Source organism: Antedon bifida, chromosome 3 (genome assembly GCF_963402885.1).
Source record: "Antedon bifida chromosome 3, ecAntBifi1.1, whole genome shotgun sequence".
NCBI classification, from domain to species: domain Eukaryota; kingdom Metazoa; phylum Echinodermata; class Crinoidea; order Comatulida; family Antedonidae; genus Antedon; species Antedon bifida.
Genome location: NC_136228.1, coordinates 23,696,763 through 23,717,439, shown reverse-complemented (window position 1 = coordinate 23,717,439; position 20,677 = coordinate 23,696,763). Strand labels below are relative to the sequence as shown.

At 36.7% G+C, this 20,677-nt stretch overlaps 1 protein-coding gene across 1 annotated transcript in view; it reads left to right on the top strand.

Annotated features, from left to right (window-relative positions):
• Window positions 1-20,677, top strand: part of LOC144838320 (polycystin-1-like protein 2) — a 54,349-nt gene that overhangs the window by 12,048 nt on the left and 21,624 nt on the right. Inside the window, exon 2 of the mRNA XM_078693657.1 lies at window positions 19,338-19,588. Within this exon, the coding sequence (XP_078549783.1) occupies window positions 19,338-19,588 (251 nt within the window). The remainder of the gene's footprint in view (window positions 1-19,337; window positions 19,589-20,677) is intronic.

The window sequence follows — 20,677 nt, the reverse complement described above, 5'->3', positions numbered from 1 at the left end:
TTTCAATTAAAAATGTTGTTTGGTTTTTGACCTATGTTAAATACGCGAAATTCATAAAATCGCGCAAAAATCATGTTGCGCAATTGCAAACGTCGTGAAAACCTTCGCTGCACAACTTCACGTGAATGGCGATATGTTGAGAAAGTTACGAAACGTTACGTGTGCAAGTTTTTGAGATACGCGTGACACAAAAAATGGAGTAGAAGGGTGGAAGGTAGGAAATAAATACTAGACATGAAACTCGTCACTTTGACGAGTTAGTTATCCGCACGACAAACGCCACGTGCACGTCATACGTTAGAATTTTGCACACAGAAAAAAATTATGGCATATGACCTGATCTGAAGAATATGATACGTTGTTAGTGCTGAATTCTGTCAATTTTGTGTCATATAGTACAGTACAGTATAAACAGTATAATCTGTATACATATTACATACAGTGTGGAATAGGTGAAATTACGGGACCGGCCATTTATTCCATTTTTTAACATGGCGACGGTATCAAAATGAAACACTAAAATAATAATTTCGGAAGGATATTATCTCAGCAACAACATATTAGCGTGTAGAAGAAATTTGGATACATAAAATATAGATGCGCGCTCTTTTAAATGTGATGAACTATGACGTAAAATATGAAAATACGACTTTTTTTATTTAACTGGCCATATGATGACGTCACCACATCCGATTGGCAAAATTTTCACATGATTTTGTATCTACAATCCAATAGCTTCAAGAAAACGTTTTAATCGTGATTATCACATTTTATTCTTACGAGCTATAACAGATTGAAATTTACTGTAAAGATGAAATTAATGCCACACGTAACTTAAATTTTTAGGCATGATGACGTCATAAAAATTAAAATATTTTTAACTCATGCTAAAGATAGTTCATTGACCTAGACAATATCAAAATCGGGGTGAAAATGGAAAACGGATAAGTGGAGATGCGCTCTATTAAATGTGAGGAGTTATGACGAAAGATACAAAAATCCTAAATTTCATATTCGCGTGGCCATACGATGACGTCACAATGTCCAGTTAGCCAAATTAATGCATGATCTGATATCTACAACTCATCAACTTCCAGAATGTTTAATAAAAATAATTTTTACCGTTTAGTTTAAAAACTACGATTGTTTAAAAAAAGGCTTAATTTTGACGAATTTTTGAAGTTTTTTATCAAAAAAGCGCGCAAATTATCATATTCTACGTGCTCGTATGACGTAATTTAAAGTCGAAATTGTTTAAAAGTTGGTAAAATTACTAGAAAAGGCTGGAAAAACATAAATCACTCGAAAAAATGACGTTTTTAACGCTACGTGTGCACCACGCGCGTAAAAATTTGCGCACGTGTGGGAATTTTTGACATGCTCAAAATGACATGAAACGCGTAGAAAGTTGATTAGAAATTGATTTTTCGCATTGTAAAATTTTAAACGCGTGTGCGCGCGTAACTTCGTGTAAAACATGTCATTTTTAGTGCACAAAAAGTTAGCGCACGATATAAATTAGACTTTTGCTAAGTTTCAATTTAAATTGTTATATGGTTTTCGATCTATGTTAAATACGCGAAATTCATAAAAACGCGCGTAAGTCATGTTGCGCAACTCTGACGTCATTCAATTATAGGAAAGCACAACTTCACGTGATTGCCCATATGTTGACAAAGTTATAAAATGTTAACTTTACACGTTTTAGAGATACGCTCTGCACAAAAATGACAGAAAGAAAGAAGAATAATACAGAAAAAAAAAAAAAATAAGATGATGAAACAGGACAGTTACAAGGAGTTATCCGCCATAGTGCGGATAACTAACTAGATTTGAACTCGTCACTTTGACGAGTTAGTTATCCGCACGACAAACGCTACGTGCACGTCATACGTTGGAATATAGCACACGGAAAAAGATTATAGCACACGGAAAAAGATTATAGCATTATGACCTGAACTGAACAATATGATATGTTGTTAGTTTTGAATTCTGTCAATTTTGTGTCATATAGTATATACAGTATAAACGGTATAATCTGTATACATATTACATACAGTGTAGAATAGGTGAAATTACGGGACCCCCCCGTTTATTCCTATTTTTAACATGGCGACGGTATCAAAATGAAACACAAAGATAGCAATTTCGGAAGGATATTACCTCAGTAACAACATATTAACATGTAGAAGAAATTTGAATACGTAAAATATAGATGCGCGCTCTTTTAAATGTGATGAACTATGACGCAAAAGATGAAAATACAATTTTTTTTGTTCAACTGGCCATATGATGACGTCACAACGTCGGATTGGAAAAATTTTGATATGAATTCGTATTTACAATACAATAGCATCCAGAAAACGTTTTAATCATGATTACCGCTTTTTATTCTGACGAGCTATAACAGATTGAAAGTTACTGTAAAGATGAAAATAAGTGACCCACGTTATTTACATTTTTAGACATGATGACGTCAAAAAAATTAAAATATTTTTAACCCATGCGAAAGGTAGTTGATTGACCTAAAAAATATCAAAATCTGGGTTAAAATGAAAAACGGATAAGCGAAGATGCGCTCTATTAAATGTGATGCTCTATGACAAAAGATACAAAAATCCTATATTTTATATTCGCATGGCCATACGATGACGTCACAATGTCCTGTTAGCAATATTGATGCATGATACGATATCTACAACTCATCATCTTCCAGAATACGTAATAAAAATAACTTTTACCGTTTAGTTTAGAAACTACGACTGTTTTAAAAAAGGTATAATTTTGACAAATTTTAAGGAATTTTTGAACTTTTTCATCAAAAACGTACGTAAATTATCCAATTCGACGTGCTGGTATGACGTTAATTTTAAGTCGAAATTGTTTAAAAGTTGGTAAAATTACTTGAAAAGGCTGGAAAAACATAAATCACGCGGAAAAAATTGTTTTTAACGCTACGTGCGCACCGCGCGCATAAAAATATGCGCGCGCGTGGGAATTTTTGACATGCTCAAAATGACATAAAACGCGTAGAAAGTTGATTAGAAATTGATTTTTCGCATTTTGAAATTTTAATCGCGCGTGCGCGCGTAACTTCGTGTAAAGCATGCCATTTTTTTCTCACAGTCAGTTAGCGCAAGATATAACTTAAACTTTTTCTAAGTTTCAAATTAAAATGTTATATGGTTTTCAATCTATGTTAAATATGCAAAATTCATAAAAACGCGCGTAAGTCACGTTGCGCAACTATGACGTCATTCACAATAGCGGGTGCACAACTTCACGTGAACGCCCACATGTTGACAAAGTTATAAAATGTTATGTTTACACGTTTTTGAGTTACGCGTGACACAAAAATGACAGAAAGAAAGAAGAATACAGAAAAAAAAAAAGATGATGAAACAGGACAGTTACAAGGAGTTATCCTCTGAATGCGGATAACTTAAAAAAAAAAAAAAAGATGATGAAACAGGACAGTTAACAGGAGTTATCCGCTAAATGCGGATAACTGAAAAAAAAACTAGACATGAAACTCGTCACTTTGACGAGTTAGTTATCCGCACGACAAACGCCACGTGCACGTCATACGTTAGAATTTTGCACACAGAAAAAGATATGGCATTATGACCTGATCTGAAGAATATGATATGTTGTTAGTGCTGAATTCTGTCAATTTTGTGTCATATAGTATATACAGTATAAACAGTATAATCTGTATACATATTACATACAGTGTAGAATAGGTGAAATTACGGGACCCGCCATTTATTCCATTTTTTAACATGGCGACGGTATCAAAATGAAACACTAAAATAACAATTTCGGAAGGATATTATCTCAGCAACAACATATTAGCTTGTAGAAGAAATTTGGATACGTAAAATATAGATGCGCGCTCTTTTAAATGTGATGAACTATGACGCAAAATATGAAAATATGACTTTTTTTATTCAACTGGCCATATGATGACGTCACTACATCTGATTGGCAAAATGTTCACATGAATTCGTATCTACAATCCAATAGCTTCCAGAAAACGTTTTAATCGTGATTATCACATTTTATTCTTACAAGCTATAACAGATTAAAATTTACTGTAAAGATAAAATTAATGACCCACGTAATTTAAATTTTTAGGCATGATGACATTATAAAAATGAAAATATTTTTAACTCATGCGAAAGATAGTTGATTGACCTAGATAATATTAAAATCTTGGAGAAAATGGAAGACGGATAAGCGTGATGCGCTCCATTGAATGTGATGAGCAATAACGAAAGAGACAAAAATCCTATTTTTTACATTTGTGTGGCCATACGATGACGTCACAACATCCGTAAGGAAAAAATTCTGCATGAATTCATATCTACAACATATCTGCTTACATATTAAGTTAAAAAACTTGGGGGTAACGGTTGATCCTGAGGAGCTATAATAGATTCAAAATAGGCATAATTTTAACAATATTTTGTAACTTTTGCAACTAAAACGCATGCAAATGATCTAAATCAACGTGTACGTATGACGTCATTTTAATTTGAAATGATGTCAATCTTTTTAAAAATGACTATGAAAGGCTGGAAAATCACAATTTAATAGAAAAAAACATGATCTTCATTCTGCGTGCGCACTGCACGCGTAAAATTGTTCGCGCGCGAGGGAAATTTTGACATGCGCAAAATGTCATGAATGGCGTAAAAAGTTGATTAGAAATTAATTTTACGCATTTCGAAATTTTAAATGCGCGTGTGCGCGTAACTTCTTGTAAAACACGCCATTTTTAGTTAGCTAAAAGTTTGCCCTTGATATGACTTAAATTTTCATAAAGGGTAAAAAAAAAATTACGCTTGGTTTTTAAGCTATGATCAATCATTAAAAATCATAAAATCGCGTGTAAGTCACGTTGCGCAACTCTGACGTCATTCAAAATAGGAGGTGCACAACTTCACGTAAATGCCCACATGTTGTCAAAGTTATGAAATATTATGTTTACACATTTTAGAGATACGTGAGCAACAAAAAAACGGGAAAGAAATAAGAATAATACAGAAAAACTAGATTTGAACTCGTCACTTTTGACGAGTTCGGGTTATCCGCGCAAACGCAACATGCACATACTTAAATATATGAACCTCGACAATTATTATGCCATCCTATGACATGAAATAAATATGTTTACAGTGCTGAATTGTACCTATTATGTAGCATACACCATATTACAGTATTTTACAGAATAAACTGTATATGTTATATACAGTGTAGCATAGACAAAATTACGAGACCCATCTTTTAAATCCAATTTTTAACACGATGACGTCATCAAATTGACATATAAAGATAACAATTTTAGAAGATAATTATCTAAAAATTAATATTAAAACAAATTTGAAGAATTTTGGGCACGTAAAAGTGGGATGCGCTCTCGTTTAAACGCAATTAACTTTTACGCAAGAGATGAAAATATGACTTTTTGAATTCAACTGGCCATATGATGACGTCACAACATCTGATTGGCAAAATATTCACATCAATTCGTATCTACAATCCAATAGCTTCCAGAAAACGTTTTGATCATGATTATCACTTTTTATTCTGAGGAGCTATAACAGTTTGAAATTTACTGTAAAGATGAAAATAAGTGACCCACGTTATTTACGTTTTTAGACATGATGATGTTATAAAAATTAAAATATTTTTAATTCATGCGAAAGATAGTTGATTGACATAGACAATTTTAAAATTTCGGGGAAAAATGGAATACGTATAAGCGAGGTGCGCTTTGTTGAATGTGATGAGCAATAACGAAAGAGTAAAAAATCCTATATTTTACATTCGTGTGGCCATACGATGACGTCATAACATCCGAGTGGTAAAGGTTCTGCATGAATTCATATCTACAACATATCTGCTTACATATTAAATTTTAAAAAATGGGGGTCGTGGATGATCCTGAGGAGCTATAATAGATTAAAAATAGGCTTAATTATGACAATATGTTGTCACTTTTGCAACTAAAACGCGCGCAAATGGTCTAAATCAACGTGTTCGTATGACGTTATTTTAATTTGAAATGATGTTACATATATTAAAAATATTACACACAGAAAAAGATTATGGCATTATGACCTGAACTGAAGAATATGTTGTTATTGCTGAATTCTATTGTTTTGATTCATATATAGTATACACAGTATAATCTGTATCCGTATCACATACAGTGTACATGTAGAATAGGTGAAATTACGGGACCCGCTATTTATTGCAATTTTTAACATGTTGACGGTTTTAAAAAATGAAATGCGAAGGTAGCAATTTTGCAAGGAAATTATCTCAGCAACAACATGTTAACGTGTAGAAGAAATATAAATACGTGAAATATTAATGCGCACTCTTTTAAATGTAATGAACTATGACGCAAAATATGAAAATACTACTTTTTTTATTTAACTGGCCATATGATGACGTCACAACATCCGATTGGCAATAGATAATATCAAAATCGGGGTGAAAATGGAAAATGGATAAGTGGAGATGCGCTCTATTAAATGTTATGACCTATTACGAAAGACAAAAAAATCCTAAATTTTATATTCGCGTGGCCATACGATGACGTCACAATGTCCGGTTAGCCATATTAATACATTATTCGATATTTACAACTCATCAACCTCCAGAATATGTAATAAAAACAACTTTCACCGTTTAGTTTAGAAACTATGACTGTTTAAAAAAAGGCATAATTTTGAAAAAATTTTGTGATTTTAAGTCAAAATTGTTTAAAAGTGCTAGAAAAACATAAATCACGTGAAGAAAATATGTTTTTACGCTACATGCGCACCGCACACGTAAAAATTTTCGGGCGCGTGAGAATTTTTGACATGCTCAAAATGTCATGATCAGCGTAGAAAGTTGATTAGAAATTAATTTTGCGCATTTTTAAATTTTAAATGCGTGTGCGCGCGTAACTTCTTGTAAAACACACCATTCTTAGTTAACTAAAAGTTTGCCCTTGATATGACTTAAATTTTCATAAAGGGTAAAAAAAAAATTACGCTTAGTTTTTAAGCTATGATCAATCATTAAAAATCATAAAATCGTGCGTAAGTCACGTTGTGCAACTCTGACGTCATTCATTAGATCAGGAGTTTCCTGTCCTAGACTTTTCCTTGCTAATGCCCGCTCTGTTAAAAATAAGATTGACGAATTTGAAGCCACCAAATTCAAAGTCGATATAGCTGTGTTAACAGAGACTTGACTGAATGATGCTACTATTGATTTTGTGAATTGTTCCGGTTTTAAAAAGTTCACGAAGAATAGATGCAACAAGAGAGGTGGTGGTGTTGCTATTTTTGTTGGTGATGATTTTGTCTGTGAATCTTGCATTACACATGGTAGCTGTAATTTCGAATGCTTTTGGATAAAGACAACTATTCCAGGCAAGTCAAATCAAGGTATAGTCACTTTTATATTGGAGCTATTTATTATCCACCGTCTGCCGCTAATGCGGATTTGTTGATTGAGCACATTGTTGATACAATTGATAACATTCGTTCTATGGATTTCGCTGCTCCTATTGCTATTTTGGGTGACTTTAATGACCTAGATCTAGCTGAGCTGGAAGTGAATGTTGGACTGTCGCAAGTTGTTAACTTCGCTACGCGAAAGGATGCCCTGTTGGACAAGATATTTTTGAGTCGTGCTGATCTTTACCATCTTCCGGAACGCTTAGCGCCACTGGGTCGGAGTGACCATAATGCCATCCTATTGGAACCACTGATTGAATTACCTCAGCACAAGCGTCTATCAGTGCGTTCTCAGCCATATCGTGACTCCTCTGTTTTGTCCTTTGGTCAATGTGTTACAACCCATGAGTGGAATGATGTGCTGAATATTGAGGACGTCAATCGAAAAACCAAAATGTTCTCTTCAATTTTGAATGGTGCTTTTAACAAGATCTTTCCTGTGCTGATTAGGAACAAGCGCACTGCTGACAAACCCTGGATGTCCGACAAGATTCGAAGATTAATTGACTCTAGACAAACTTTGTTTCGTAGGTTTGGTAGAACGGATGAGTGGCGTTCAATTCGCAACTTAGTCCAAGATTGTATTAGAAAGGCAAAAAACAAATATTATTGTAATTCCTTATTAAGTCTTAAACGTAACAACCCTGTCATGTGGCATAAAGGTATTAAACAACTATGTAATCTTAAGACTAAAAATTCTAATTTCACCTTGCCTGGGCTGTCCAAAGTTGAAACTGCCTCTGAGATTAATGCCCATTTCTCTAGTGTTTGTGATGCCATCCCTCCTCTTAATTTAAACGATTTGCCTGCTTATCTCCCAGCCCCTGGGCCACCACCTTTAATATATGCTGGTCAGGTCCTAAAAGCCCTTTGTAATCTTAAGCCTAACAAAGCTGGCCATCCAGATGAACCCCCTATTAAATTATATCGAGATTTTGCTCCTGAACTTGCTGAGCCTGTTGCGGATATCTTCAATCATGCATTGAAGGATGGTGTTTTCCCCGACCTTTGGAAAAGGGCTACTGCAGTTCCCATTCCTAAAACTGTGAATGCTAGTTCTGTCTCTGACCTTAGACCTATTTCCCTTACCTATATTCTTGCCAGGGTTTTTGAATCTTTTATTGTTAAGTGGATTCTTGAAGATATTAAGGGTAAATTAGATTCTCGTCAATTTGGTAGTAGGAAAAAGGCTTCCTCAACTCACTATCTTGTTAGTCTTATTGACTCTACACTCAAAGATGTTGAGAAGGGTAAATGTTATGTGAACCTATGTGCCACTGACTTTACTAAAGCTTTTGATCGTGTTGATCATAATGTTATTATTATAAAGTTAATTGAACTGGGTGTGAGGTCGTCCATAATTCCCATCGTCTGCAGCTTTCTCACTTCCCGTTCTCTCAACACCAAGTTTGCTGGGATTTTGTCATCTTCCAAGTCACTGACTTGTGGTGTCCCTCAGGGGACATTGCTTGGCCCTGTACTTTTCCTAGTACTTATTAACGATGCTTGTGTTGATTGCTGCAGACGATGGAAATATGTGGATGACCTCACCCTTGGGGAGGTCGTTCGCAAAGGTGATTTGCCTTCCATGCAATCCCTGTTAGATGATTAGATGAGTGTTTGGTGTTCATCCAATAACATGATACCCAAACCCTCCAAATGCCATATCTTGGTTGTCAATTTTCTTAAGGACAAGTCGGACGATATTACATCGCCTTCTTTTAGTCTGAGTGGTTCCATTTTACAAGTAGTTGATCACATGACGCTTCTTGGTGTAATCATTCAAAATGACCTGAAATGGGAACTTAACACTAATAATATTGTGTCTAGAGCTTCTAGACATTTATTTTCCTTGTGCATTTTGAAAAAAGTTGGAATCTTAATTAATGATCTGTTGACTGTTTATATGGCTTATATAAGACCTATTTTAGAATATGCTGCCCCTGTTTGGCATGGCGCTATCACTAAGGATATGTCCAAGTCTATTGAAAAGGTACAAAAGAGAGCATTGCGAATCATGCTAGGTAACAACTATTTGTGCTATGATCATGCATTGTCTGTTACTGGTTTACCTACTCTTATTGAGAGAAGAAACAAACTGGTGTTGTCTTTCGGGGAAGGCTTATTAAAATCCGAGCTGTTTAGAGAAATACTTCCCCCTCTTCATAAGCCAGCTCGGTCTCTCAGATTCAACCGCTTTCTAGAAGTACCTCATTGTAAAACCAGCATGTCTGTGAAGTTGGTTACTAGTTCCTAGTTCCTAGTTCCTTATTCAAATTCAATTAAAGGGACAGTCACGTCACAAATATTTTTAAAAACAGATTTTAATACGTAATAATTGTCTAATTGAGTTGTTATTGCATCAACATGTTAGCCTTGACCTCCTCTACTTCTTCCGGTCAAAGTTCATTAACATTTATTCATTTACACCCTCTACGGCGAATAAGTAACTAGCTTTTACGAACGTTATAACACTTGACCTACTTAATTTTTTCAAAATGTTTTTGTATGGATCGATCACCCTTGACCTACTTTACCATTTTCCACCCCAGTTCCGCGAACTTTTTTGCATCTACGCCCTCTACGGCGAATAAGTAACTGGCTTTACGAACATTATAACACTTGACCTGCTAAATTTTTTCAAAATATTTTGGTATGAATCGATCACCCTTGACCTACTCTACCATTTGCCACTCCAGTTCCGCAAACTTTTTTGCATCTACGCCCTCTACGACGAATAAGTAACTGGCTTTACGAATGTTAAAACACTTGACCTACTTAATTTTTTCAAAATGTTTTGGTATGGATCGATCACCCTTGACCTACTTTACCATTTGCCACCCCAGTTCCGCGAACTTTTTTGCATCTTCGCCCTCTACGGCGAATAAGTAACTGGCTTTACGAGCGTTATAACACTTGACCTACTTAATTTTTTCAAAATATTTTGGTATGAATCGATCACCTTTGACCTACTCTTTCATTTGCCACCCCAGTTCCGCGAACTTTTTTGCATCTACGCCCTCTACGGTGAATAAGTAACTGGCTTTACGAACCTTATAACACTTGACCTGCTTAATTGTTTCAAAATATTTAGGTATAAATCGATCACCCTAGACCTACTCTACTAATTGCCACTCCAGTTCCGCGAACTTTTTTGCATCTACGCCCTCTACGGCGAATAAGTAACTGGCTTTACAAACGTTATAACACCTGACCTACTTAATTTTTTCAAAATGTTTTGGTATGGATCGATCACCCTTGACCTACTTTACCATTTGCCACCCCATTTCCGCGAACTTTTTGGCATCTACGCCCTCTACGGCGAATAAGTAACTGGCTTTACGAACGTTTTAACACTTGACCTACTTATTTTAAAAAAAATATTTTGGTATGGATCGATTACCCTTGACCTACTCTACCATTTGCCACCCCAGTTCCGTGAACTTTTTTGCGTCTACGCCCTCAACGGCGAATAAGTAACTGGCTTTTACGAACGTTATAACACTTGACCTATATATTTTTTCCAAAATATTTTGGTATGAATCGATCACCTTTGACCTACTTTACCATTTGCCACCCCAGTTCCGCGAACTTTTTTGCATCTACGCCCTCTACGGCGAATAAGTAACTGGCTTTACGAACGTTATAACACTTGACCTACTTAATTTTTTCAAAATATTTTGGTATGGATCGATCACCCTTGACCTACTCTATCATTTGCCACCCCAGTTCCGCGAACTTTTTTGCGTCTACGCCCTCTACGGCGAATAAGTAACTGGCTTTTACGAACGTTATAACACTTGACCTACTTAATTTTTTCAAAATATTTTGGTATGAATCGATCACCCTTGACCTACTTTAACATTTGCCACACCAGTTCCGTGAACTTTTTGGCATCTACGCCCTCTACGGCGAATAAGTAACTGGCTTTTACGAACGTTATAACACTTGACCTACTTAATTTTTTTGGGGGGTGGCAAATGGTAAAATAGGTCAAGGGTGATCGATCCATACCAAAACATTTTGAAAGAATTAAGTAGGTAAAGTGTTATAACATTCGTAAAAGCCAGTTACTTATTCGCCGTAGAGGGCGTAGATGCAAAAAAGTTTGCGGAACTGGGGTGGAAAATGATAGAGTAGGTCAAGGGTGATCGATCCATACCAAAACATTTTGCAAAAATTAAGTAGGTCAAGTGTTATAATGTTCGTAAAAGCCAGTTACTTATTCGCCGTAGAGGGCGTAGATGCAAAAAAGTTCGCAGAACTGGGGTGGCAAATGATAGAGTAGGTCAAGGGTGATCGATTCATACCAAAATATTTTGAAAACATTAAGTAGGTCAAGTGTTATAACGTTCGTAAAAGCCAGTTACTTATTCGCCGTAGAAGGCGTAGATGCAAAAAAGTTCGCGGAACTGGGGTGGCAAATGGTAAAGTAGGTCAAGGGTGATCGATTCATACCAAAATATTTTGAAAAAATTAAGTAGGTCAAGTGTTATAACGTTCGTAAAGCCAGTTACTTATTCGCCGTAGAGGGCGAAGATGCAAAAAAGTTCGCGGAACTGGGGTGGCAAATGGTAAAGTAGGTCAAGAGTGATCGATCCATACCAAAACATTTTGAAAAAATTAAGTAGGTCAAGTGTTATAACGTTCGTAAAGCCAGTTACTTATTCGCCGTAGAGGGCGTAGACGAAAAAAAGTTCGCGGAACTGTAGTGGCAAATGGTAGAGTAGGTCAAGGGTGATCGATTCATACCAAAATATTTTGAAAACATTTACAGGTCAAGTGTTATAATGTTCGTAAAGCCAGTTACTTATTCGCCGTAGAGGGTGTAAATGAATAAAATGTTATTGAACTTTGACCGGAAGATGTAGAGGAGGTCAAGGCTAACATGTTGATGCAATAACAACTCAATTAAACAATTATTACGTATTAAAATCTGTTTTTAAAAATATTTGTGACGTGACTGTTCCTTTAATTGAATTTGATTAAGGAACTAGGAACTAGGAACTATTAACCAACTTCACAGACATAAAACCAACAGACTTTAGGTCGTCTCCAGTTCCCACCATGGTGGATATAATTAATAGGCATCACTAGCTCTTTTTTAGATATGTAATAAGTGAATGTTTTAAGGTTTTTTATTCATCTATGGTTTATAATTTTAGGGTGCGATATCTAATTTTAATAAGATGTTTCTATTTTTATAGCAATTTTAACTAATTTTTATTTATTTGTAATACAATTCATTTCAGTCTTTGACTGTCGTTTTGTAATATATTTTTATATACCGATTAAATAAAAAAAAAAATTCAAAATAGGAGGTGCACAACTTCACGTAAATGCCCACATGTTGTCAAAGTTATAAAATATTATGTTTACACATTTTAGAGATACGTGAGCCACAAAAAAACGGGAAAGAAATAAGAATAATACAGAAAAAAAAAATATTGATCCACTACAATCACAAGGAGTTATCCGCTACTAAGCGGATAACTAAAAAAAAAAGATGATGAAACAGGACAGTTACAAGGAGTATGCGGATAACTAATAAAAGATGCAAAGCCTGGAAAAGACCAAATAAGCTCAATATAAAGCTTTAAGCCTGGTTTCACCAGTACAAAATAAACTAATAATTGTATCAAAAAAAGTTTAATGAAAAATTTTAATTAATGCGATTAATATACTAAATAAAAAAGAAAAAATCAAAGAAACATGCAACTGTTAAAAGAATAGTTTAAAATCTTGTTAAAATCTGTCCAACAGCAGTAGATAAATAAAATACTGTGTGACGTCATTTGAACAGGCATGTGCTGCCCGGAGGAAAATTTTGTTTGAAAAAAATTTATTTGATTTAATCTTATCAGGTTTAGATAATATTATTACGCCATAACAATAGCCAAGGGACTAATTATATAGGTTTCATATAGTCTAGTAAAGCATAAATTGTATACACCATTATTTACTACATTAAATTATAATAAGACACAAACGTGAAACTGTTCACTGAAACAGACAATTTTTTAATAATGTTAAATGTTATGTTATCACTATCAATCATCAGTTAGTAGAATGGTGCTTTTTTACCTTGTTTATCACGCCATTCTCCAGCAAAAAATCAAAGTCGCACACCCTTCTCGTACAGTTTCTTAACTTTATCAGAATACTTGTTTTTTCCTTCAAGTCAGAACGCACAAGATCATCCACAATAAAGTACACGCTCCCATCTAATTTCTCTCTCCTATTTCTCATTATGGTAATTTTATCTTGATAACTCAGGAACTTCACGAGAATGTGGCGTGGTCGCGAATCCTTTCCAATATAGAGCTTCCCGTCCTGATGAGCTCGCTCAACCACAATATCCTCCAAGTCAAACATGTCATGTAATATATTTTGCACAATGGTTTCTGCATGTTTGAATGTCTCTCCAACTTATTCATATCTCTGTACAAATTTTCAATCTTGTCTTTTTGACCGTCAATCGTAAGCCCTTGTTGGGTAGTAAATTCATCCACACGTAACATGTCAGCCTTCAGCTTCGTAATTTCTTCTGCTTGAAAATCAACTGATTTAGTGGAGTGGAGTTGTGGCTTGGTGGTTATGATGCTTGGCTACCACTCCAAGGGTTCTGGGTTCAAGTCACGTCACATGTCAGGATTTTTTCTAAGGACCAAATTACTCCACTCCCAAAGACTTGTAATAAGACTTTGTTTATGTAGAGCATCTTATGTATATGTTTGTCTTGTGAACCTCTGAGGGTCCCTAATGATCAGCAATAGCTGGATGGATCACCCTCATTAAATATGGTTTTAAAAAAAAAAAAAAGTAATATCACGCCTAAAGTTGTCAGCATTCAGCATCCAGTCTGATTTCCACTTGTCTTTTGAGGATTTTTTCAAGTGTCGCCTTTACATAGCTTTGGAACTCATTAACATCTTCCCCGCCAGCTGCCACTACAGTCTGGAATGGACTGGTATGCTTCGCTGGTTTCGCTAGGCCGGTTTAGGTTTGAGGTTACCGCCTGACCTTCGCGAGCGTCATCCGCCTCGGTAGAAGTATTTGTATGACACTGGTTAGGCTTACATCCTTCGGTTGTTTTTTTTCTTGTTGTTATTTCTAGTATTCATGTTTAAGGCTTACAAGAAGCATGTACTAGTATTTAACAATTGTAGCTACTATGCTTGTCTGGTAAGAAAAAAGAGGAAATATATTTTATATATATATATTGTTTTTCTCCGAGCACTCAGCCAAACGTGTTGCTCGCCTCAGCACGTCATACCAACAAAAGACGTCAATACAGTTGTTAAAACAACACTTACCACTAAACCTTACCCCAATGCAAAGAAAGGAGTGCGATAATGCCACTGTGAAGTTAACACAATATATTACGCACAGACAATAACATTTCTCAAGATGAAAAACCTCACTGACAGATGAAAAAGATGTTAAAACTAAAAACAAGATTACAATTAGTGGTAAATACAGCTCAACAGCAGCCATGCCTAGTATCCCACCAGGTGATACAGCCTAGGGAATTGCCTACTAATAAACTAAAAAAAATGCACCGTGGGCACAATAAACTGATAGGTTTCGGAGGACGAAACACCTCGCATTTAACCCGATCACATTAGGAATGCCAACCCTGCAATAGGTTCCCATCTCTCCGTTCACAGCGCCAAGTTTCAAGTTGCACTGTAATGTGGAGATAGCTGATCCAAGAATAGTTTGTAATTGATTTAACGTTCCATCCTTTCTGCTCGCAGTACCATGTTATGATTTCAGGTAGCACTATAATGGCCTACTATATCAAACAAATAGGATTACCTTATTCTAGGTTGAAACCCTTCGTCTTCTTGGCTTTGCTTCGCGAACGAAGATTTTATGAAGGGGTTTGTCCACGTCTGTCACATGCTCGTTTGTGGCTTACAAGTCCGATGCGAGAAAGGCATGTCCGTCCACAACGGCTGCAGAGGAATGTCGGGTGCAACTCTTGTGGTTGTGGTTCAGCATTTAAGTTTTTTCTCTTTTTTCTTTTTTCTTCAAGGGCTATCCTGCGTGTGTTTTCAAAGGAGTTGATCGCTTGGTGGGTGGTGTGCCGCCAGGCCACACGGTTTTTGGCTAGGGTGGACCATTGGTTATGGTTAATGTGACCAGAAATTAGGTTTTTCTTCAGGTTGTCTTGTTGAATCTTTTCTTTGGGGCTCCTATATTTCGATGACCGGAAGATAGTTCTCCGTATAGTACTATTTTTGGTAATCGGCGGTCCTCCATTCTGGAGATGTGTCCTGTCCAACGTAGCTGCATCTTCATCAACATGGACTCAATACTGGTTACATCAGCTTTTAAGAGGACTTCGGTGTTGGGGATGTAGTCATTCCAGTGGATGTTCAGGATGGTGCAAAGACAACGTTGGTGGAAGCGCTCAAGGAGTCGGAGGTGGTGACGGTACAGGACCCATGATTCAGAACCATACAGGAGGGTGGTCATTACAACAGCTCTATATACGCTGATCTTCGTATCTTTCTTTAGGTGTTTGTTGTGCCAGAGTCTTTTGTACAGCCTACCAAAAGCACTGTTTGCCTTTGCCAGTCGGTTGTCAATTTCTCTGTCAAGTTTGGCATCTGAGGAGATGGTACATCCCAGGTAACAGAACTGATGTACTGGTTTCAGGTCGGTCTCATCGATGGTGATGTGAGGGGGACGGTACTCTGTCCGAGGTGCAGGCTGGTGGAGAACTTCTGTCTTTTTCAGGCTAACTTCCAGACCAAAGAGCTTGTAGCCTCTGCAAAACAGGATGTCAGACGTTGCAGTGTTGTCTCTGTATGTGCAACAAGGACAGCATCATCAGCAAAAAGTAGCTCTCGAAACAGTTGCTCTGAAGTTTTTGTGTGTAGTCGTCTGAGGTTGAATAGGCTGCCATCGGTACGGTAACGTACGTAGACACCATCTTCGTCATCAAGATCTGCGGTGGCTCTTTGGAGCATCATGCTGAAGAAAATGGAAAAGAGGAATCTCAGAGTAGGTTGGGCCCCAGAGGTGCAGTGTGCAGGCCCACCGGCGTGTGGACACGTCCTGGCACTCACTAACCAACCACCTGCTGCCTTGCGGATAAAGCTCATGAAGCAAAGGCTAAGAGAAGAAAAACTCTGATTCCAAACTTGGGCAGATAAAGCTTGTTAGCCGTGATTACGGCAATTCTTCTAGGAGAAGGACACTCTGACATAACACCTACGACCTAAGGACCTCGCTGTCACCGTCCAAGTTTTTCTAGGCTATGGCAGATCAACCCTGGGTTTAAAGGAGCGGGGACAGTACTGCACACACTGTACTCCACTTTAAAACCCCATTGCAGCGATGGGAAAGGGCCAAGATCGGCAGGTGGAAGATGTCACTGGAAGCTGGTTGTTCCAATCCTGCATGTAGGCGGTTCAAGATATTGGACGGTCGCTTGTTGCTGTGGTGTGGTGTGGTGTTTTTACACAGGGCTTAGTATAGCGTCTAGTGCTGCAGCGTAGTGTAGTTGCTTTTGCTTCTCGCTTTCAGCTACAGCCGCCACCTAAATCATCTGAGTGAAAAGAAGGCCGAGTGCGTAAGTCCTTCCTGATGGTATATAGCTTCTGCTAAATCAAGACTCTCATTCCGCCTCCTCGTGGCACACCATGGTAAACTGGCGCCTTGCGGCCCCAGGCAAGGATGTGGGGATCTCGGAGTAGGTTGAAACCCTAATCTGCACTAAATTGATAGTGGTCATATTCTGTATTTCACTCCCATCTTTTTTACCCTTTCTTGTATATTTCACATTTTATTCTATAGATTAAATGACATTTAAAAGATACTTGTGGTTTTTGTAACTCAGCAATGATTTTGTGCCTATAAATTGAGAGTAGATAACATTTATTAACAAGTATTGCTACCAAGGACAAGTTTCTTAAAAGATATAATTGTTCATCTTTTAACAATAAGAATCTTTTACTTTTTTTACATTTGTTGTTCATCTTCAGCTATATCACAATGTGTACAGTTTTTACTATCTTATAATTTCCAGATACATAGCTTTTGATTTGTAGGTAATATTTATGCAAAAACTTGTAATTTAGTTGTGCCAATTTTGTATCCTTCATACCTTTGATATTACCATACAGTTTTCCTTAAATATGCATTCTTTATTAATACTTTCCAAAGCATAGGATTGCATTGCATTGAAGTCCATTAGATTTACACTTCAGTTTTTTTTAATATTATCATTTCATTTCATTTATTTTGTCTCCATAAAAATACAATATAAAAAATGTGGACAAAGAACAAGAAGACATCACACAAAACCAGGCAGAGACAGGATTCCTAAAAAGCGAACTTATAATCACTTTCTAGTAGGTCTCCTATTGCACTGATTGTATAAAAAACATTTAGAATAAAATTTGTATAAACATTAAAAATGAAAAAAATTATCATCGTCTTTATATTGTTAGCTCAAAAGATAAACAGCGCCCCTTGCCTTAAACGCTCAGCCATTTGACTCGTTCCTCAGCCGTTCGACTTGAGCTCATAGTCTTTCACCAATAATGCTATTTTTTTCAGAAATTGTAAATATGAGATTTTATACTGTGATTAAAAATGTTCATCTCATTTTGAATATTCATGAATTTGTAAAAAAAACAAAAAATTAGTGAAAGTAACATGCTTGACAGTTTCGCTGTCCTACTTGTACAGCTTCTTCAGAAGAAATGACAAATTTGTCATTAAACAGATTGAAAGAAAGAAGGAGGTAAATCATATACGCACAGCCTTAGGACCGTGTGGATATATCGCAAGTGGATCTTTGACTTAGCCAAACGAAAAAAGTCCAATCACCCTGAACATAATGGGGGGGGGGGGGGGGGGAGAGGACGTACGTTACCAACAACAAAACCTTTGTTACTCTTCCTGTTGTGGATGGCTTATCACAAAAATGTCAGCGGATTTATAAAACGTATGGTATAGCCACTTTATTTAAACCACATAGCACTCTAAGGAAACAAAAGATCTCACCCCACACAAAAAAAGTCAGGTTTGGTTTATGAAATTAATTGTCTTGACTTTTACATAGGACACACGGTGACAGACTCAAGGAACATAAATCTTTTGTCCCCAGCCGGTATGAAATTTCATTAAAATATACTACTTACTTTACTGAAGCAACAGTATGGATCTAGCTCTCTAGTCTGCTACCTATAGTTTAGTCTAGTAGTAGCAGTCAATCACGACATAGAATCTAAAGAGACCGATCCTCTCTTCGTGAGCAGCTCACATGACCTTGTTTGTCTGTACCATACTAACTGTATCCTTAGGCAAGATGCTTTACTCTCATTGCCTTGTGCTTCGGATGGGACGTAAAGCCGCTGGTCCTGTACATACAGTAGTGCATATGAAAGAACTTGGTACACTATTCGCAAAGAGTAGGGAATCGTCTCCCAGTGTGATGATCTGGAGCTGCCGTGGGTCCGTGGAGGGCCTATAATCCGAATTTCCTCAATTTCCAGTTAAGCTTGATGACAAATACCTTTACCTTTACCAACATCTGCAACTGGCCTGCCAAGTTGCACACACTTGGCATAACAAATCACCTTATATGTAGCCAAATGCAATTCAAGATATTTCCAGTCCAATCATGTCCAACAGTTGCTGTGCACAAGATCGTCCACACCTAAAACCAAATTGCTCATACTGTGTAACAACTGTTCCCTATTATCCGTTCAATAGTTTTTCCAATAAACCAAAGTGAGGCTAACAGATCTGTTGTTCATCAAAGTGAAACACTTTCTTTTTTATTGTTACTAGATGCACAATGAACTGTGAGACATTCTTGAACCCTTCAGAAAGACTGATCCTTGCTGGTAAATGTGGTGATTGCACAGAGTTTACAAGGCCTTCTTACTTGTGGTACTTCATACCAAAGAGTACAAGTAACAGGAAACAAGAATTGGTATGGGGTCATGATACCACAACAAGTCAAGTCAATGCCTATCTTTCACTTCATGCTAATGTTTTTAATGCTGAAAATTCTGAAATATACACCTTGCGACTAACAAGTAAGTACTGTTGATAGTGTTATTCCTATTTCAGTCATATCCTGTGGCGTAACACAGGAAGAGACCCCTGGTTTAGCACTCCTAAAGGGACTCTGTAACATTGGGTAGTTGCATTGGGCTGCTCATGCTCTGAGTTTAGCCAGTGAGCAGTGGTCTTCACATTAAGGTTTTTTAACTAGACAAGAGGACCAGTAAATTTCTTTTTTACTGGAACTCCACTCTTTTTCTCTGACACAGAATATTGGCCTTAACATTAACAATCAAAATACTGTTCATACCTGAACATTAACTTTTTTTAAAAACTAAAAACGAGGTACAGAAAATCAATCTTAGATTACATTAGTTCAGGTATGAAATATATATATATATATATGAAAGCCTTGTCTACACTATCAAACTTTATTTGTCAAAAAAGTTTGATGGTGTAGACAAGGCTTAAGGAAATTGTGAAGCTCTAGGTGAATTGAGTAAAATTATTGACATTTTATCAGATTTTACTAAAATTGTAACTGGTCAAGCGGACTTGTTATTTGAATATTTAACTAGTCCACCACACATTTAACTGGCCATTGGTCAGCGGACCAGTGTTTTTTCTAACAGTGAGTGAGCATTCATAGCTGTAGTTCATGACTGTAGCCACTTTTCATATCAAAATAGAATGACAGATGGGAATACATACAGCAACTTGCAAATTTGAGAACATGTCTGAACAATCTGTTAGATGTATGACTTCTTCGCATAAAGTTTTCAAAAATCATGGTAGAGGATGGTGTCGTGATGTATTTCTGGGAATGTAGTACATATAATTCTCGGATAAGGACTATAAACCGTAGGTCCAGTGTACATCTGGCTCATGTGCACTTTAAAGAACCTAGTACATCTTTCGAGATAAGTAGGGGGTTACCCCGGTGTACTAGTTCATTCATACACACACTGTCGTGGACAGACGTATTGGCGCCGTAGTTGGCTGCCGATGTCACAATGGGACCCTTAGTGGAGCGGCCTTCAACTATGAAGTTTGCTCCTTAAAATAGAAGAAGAAGATAATTTAATTATAATTTATATAAATACATTTACAAAAGTTTAAAA